Below are 3,749 nucleotides of genomic sequence, written 5' to 3'. Positions count from 1 at the left end.
CCTCGATTGCTATTTCTTCCACGATTAGAGTGAAATCAAGAAGAATTTTGATGTGAGAATTGATTCTGAGTGAATCAATGAAAGATTCAAACTCATATGGTAAAATAGCCAGTGTTGCCGCCATTAAATCATGATTGGAGATCGGTGCTCCTGTTCTTCTCCCCTTCTCATTCTCCCTTCATCTCTCCCAAAATCACAACTAACAATCCCAAATTCATAGTCATAGCATCGCTACTCTGCGGTTTTCCATATACGAATCGCAGTCTCAGGGCACCCCCATAGGACCACAGTAGCACCACCGTGTAGCTCTCTCTGCAAATTTCTTCACTTTGTTATTGATATACAACTCATAGTCGCATCACCGGGCGTGTTGCTCTTTGGCTCAGGTTCCTTCTTCTTCTTCTTCATTGCACTTTCCCCTTATTTACCATTTCTACGATTAGGGCTTCTAATTGGTTTAAAATTAGGGCTTTCAGATTCTACCTAAATTTTGTTATTGAATTGGCATGAAAATATAATTTTTTTTTCCAAGATTAGTGGCCTCCTTGCTGTTGTCTCAGTCGATTTAATGTGTTGATTGTACTTGAATGATAATCAGGGTTATCAAGGTGGACATGAATCCCAGAATTGATCTCACGGCCTCGTGCGAGGGGCCAACACGAGTCGGGATCAGGGCGAGGATGAGAGTTGGATGAAATCGCAGAGCGATGGAGCTAGGGGAGGAAGCATCGATGAGTACATGATGAGCACAGACAACTCTCAAGTGGGAGAGGCTGGTGAGGGGTGATGAGAGTAGTCACAGAGACTTTACTGGAGATTGGTCAGATAACAAAAGACATGTGATCGACGGGCATCATGAAATAAAGGAGGAGAAACCAAGTGGTGGCCAGGAATAGTAGTGGAAGTCGTCGATAGAGGATCTGAGATAAACTTTTATTTATTTTTATTTATTAATGGTTTGTGGTGTCGGTTATAGGTGACAATATAGTTGTTTATTTTATTTATTAAATAGTTATGTGGTGTCGGTTAGGGCCGATACTACTATCCTTTTTTAATGTCGCATGTATCCAACGTGAGTTTCAATGTCACTTTTATGCGACACTACTATCCTTTTTTTATTTTATATTGCTTTCCTTCTTCGTGGCGGATTAAGGGGACTAACCGACATTAAAAGCCTTTTGGTGACACTAGCAATGGTGTCGGTTATGTTATCCAACATTACATGAGTGTATGTCAGATTTGTATTTAATCCGACATAAATTATAGGTAATTTTGTTGTAGTCCTGAAACCAACGATTTGTAAACGAGCCAACACTTGGATTTCAAAACTCTTTCCTTAATTCATGAGAAGCCATCTTCCTTTGGTAAGTATACATTTTGACTTATACTTTTGTGAATAAAGTTATTATCAAAATAGTATTACATAGTTCTACGGTCCAGTGCATGATATTTCTCTTCATTTGTAAATGAAAGGTCTTGTGTTTGACTAATTCAAAAGGGCATTACAAATATATATCATGAATAACTCGGTCCTCAAAGGGTCCTCGCAAACTAATATAAAAGTATTACAATAAAGCATACTAACCACAATGCAATAAGTAGACATCACGCACTCATACAAGCTCATTGTGAACCGCAAATTACATAGATCAATAAAATCATTAATCCTCGTGCTACACGGAGATCATGTGTAATTTGTAAACAAAATCTTAAATCTTATATTAGAAGTTGGAACAGGAAGTATGATGCCCATTGGTCGATCGCATCACTTAATCACTACCAGGATCCCAGAATACCAAGTGAAGTAGATCCAGCAAGCAAACAACTCCACCCTTCACACATAGATTCAAAAGAGGTAGCACACCAACCAAAACGAAAATTAAATTTTAGAAAAATCTCCTATAGAGAGAAATCAAAGCCAAACTCGAAGGCAATTTCTGGAAATTATTAAACAGAAACAAATAAATAAACCACTTCACATCTTCCGAACATTTGTGAGCCATATAACCGCACTGACTAAATCCATAGTGTCGTTATGACTAAACCCAATCTTGACGAAATCTAACGTCTTTCATGGCTTCTAGCTTCAACCTTATATTGAGACTGATAAATGGATCCAACCCTTGTCTTTACTATGTGTGTCGGCCAAAAGACGACAACTATCACGATGAATACAACGTTTCACATTGACAATATTACCATATTAATTATTTACTAAATTTGATGACAGAAAGTACTATTTAGGACTTACAGAAGGGTTTTTAGAGATCTCCCACCATAAGAGATTGCAAATAACGAGACTTGAATCTACGTCTTGATCTAGTGAAGAGAACAATCATTAGTTATCAACTCAACAAACCTCCGTTGGAAAAATCTCTTTAGTTAAAAAACTATCTAAATTTTTTGGGGGAAAAAGAATATTTGTAGGGACTTTTTATACTTAATTTTCCTTTTCCACGAAAAAAAGGATTGGATTTAATGAATGAAAATGCAGGAAAATAAAGGAGTCGAAAAAGATAAACACGATTAACATTTCATTACACATAATATTTTACACACTTAAGTACCACCGATTAATGTAGGTAGTACATTAACTGACACTAAAACAGAAAATTACAACATAATCTCTTACATTACAAAGATATTTCCTCCTTATTACTAGTTAGGCAATCTCTCTAGATACCTGCATTAAACTAAATGGAGGAAACCATTCTTTTGCACATGCAGAACGCCACACAATTCATCAACACCAATTAACCCCACAATATCTCTTCATCATCAAATCTACACACTTGATTGACATTTTTGGACTCTCCCGCTCAAGTAAGCTCGAGAGATTTACTGCAGCAGCTCGGTAATCCAGTCGAACTGAGGCATCTCCGACACCGACGCCTCTCCACCACCATAACTTTTCATCCCACAAGCAGCATCGATTTCACCTTGGTCATACTCCATCTCATAGTCACTCAGCCTCAACGCCCTCAAATTGTTCAGGAATTCCTCCACCTTCAAGCGAGACTCGTCAACGATCTTCTTGTTGTTCATCATAGTCTGATTTTCCTCAACGGTCAACGGTGCTTTCACTTCCACGCCTCCTCCTCCAAGGTTGGCCTTCGGGGTCCTTGGGGACGCACGGTACACGTGGTCGTAGTTGTCGTTGTTACTGTTAGTACTGGTTGGGAGGATAATAACCTGCTTGCTGATAAGCAATAAAGTATTTCTGGGCGGAATACTTGTGTTCCGGGCGGAGCTGGTCGGGCGAGTGAGCGAAGAAGCACACCTTGCGCGGGCAGTACCCGTTGATGAGAATATTGCATGCACTGGTACGGTACTTGGCCGGGTGGAGCCAATACTCGAACACTCCGTGGGCAAATTCGCAACTGTCGCCCTTGCGGCAGTGACCGGTTCTGCGAAATGCGGGGCAAACAATCGCCACGTAGGCGTATTTGCGGGGGTCACGGCGCTGGGCCTTCTCGCCGCGATGAGCGTAGGGGCACTCAGTCCAGTCGTGGGCTCGCATGCGAGGGCAACGCTTCACCTTGTAACCGTACATCCGGAACTCGTCGGACCCAAATATGGCATTGTCGATCATCGGGTCGTGGTACTGGCACTGGCATTGGTACCGATACAGGACGGGGATCATCGGTTCGTGATACTGGACGGGACTCCCGAAGAGACCCGAATAGCACACGTTTGGTTCGGCCAATAGGTAGTAGTAGCCCGGATACACGCCTTGCATCATGGCTTCG

At 41.2% G+C, this 3,749-nt stretch overlaps 1 protein-coding gene across 1 annotated transcript; it reads right to left on the bottom strand.

The window, feature by feature from the left end:
- Positions 1-2,525: 2,525 nt before the first annotated feature.
- On the bottom strand, positions 2,526-3,749 carry LOC126630149 (zinc finger CCCH domain-containing protein 54-like). The gene is given in 2 exon segments (XM_050300283.1): positions 2,526-3,156; positions 3,158-3,749. Coding segments are annotated over 2 exon segments (903 nt in total). The 5' UTR covers positions 3,743-3,749; the 3' UTR covers positions 2,526-2,838.

The sequence above is a fragment of the Malus sylvestris genome, chromosome 1 (assembly GCF_916048215.2).
Source record: "Malus sylvestris chromosome 1, drMalSylv7.2, whole genome shotgun sequence".
In the NCBI taxonomy this organism is placed as follows: Eukaryota; Viridiplantae; Streptophyta; class Magnoliopsida; order Rosales; family Rosaceae; genus Malus; species Malus sylvestris.
This window is presented reverse-complemented; position numbering and strand designations above follow the sequence as displayed.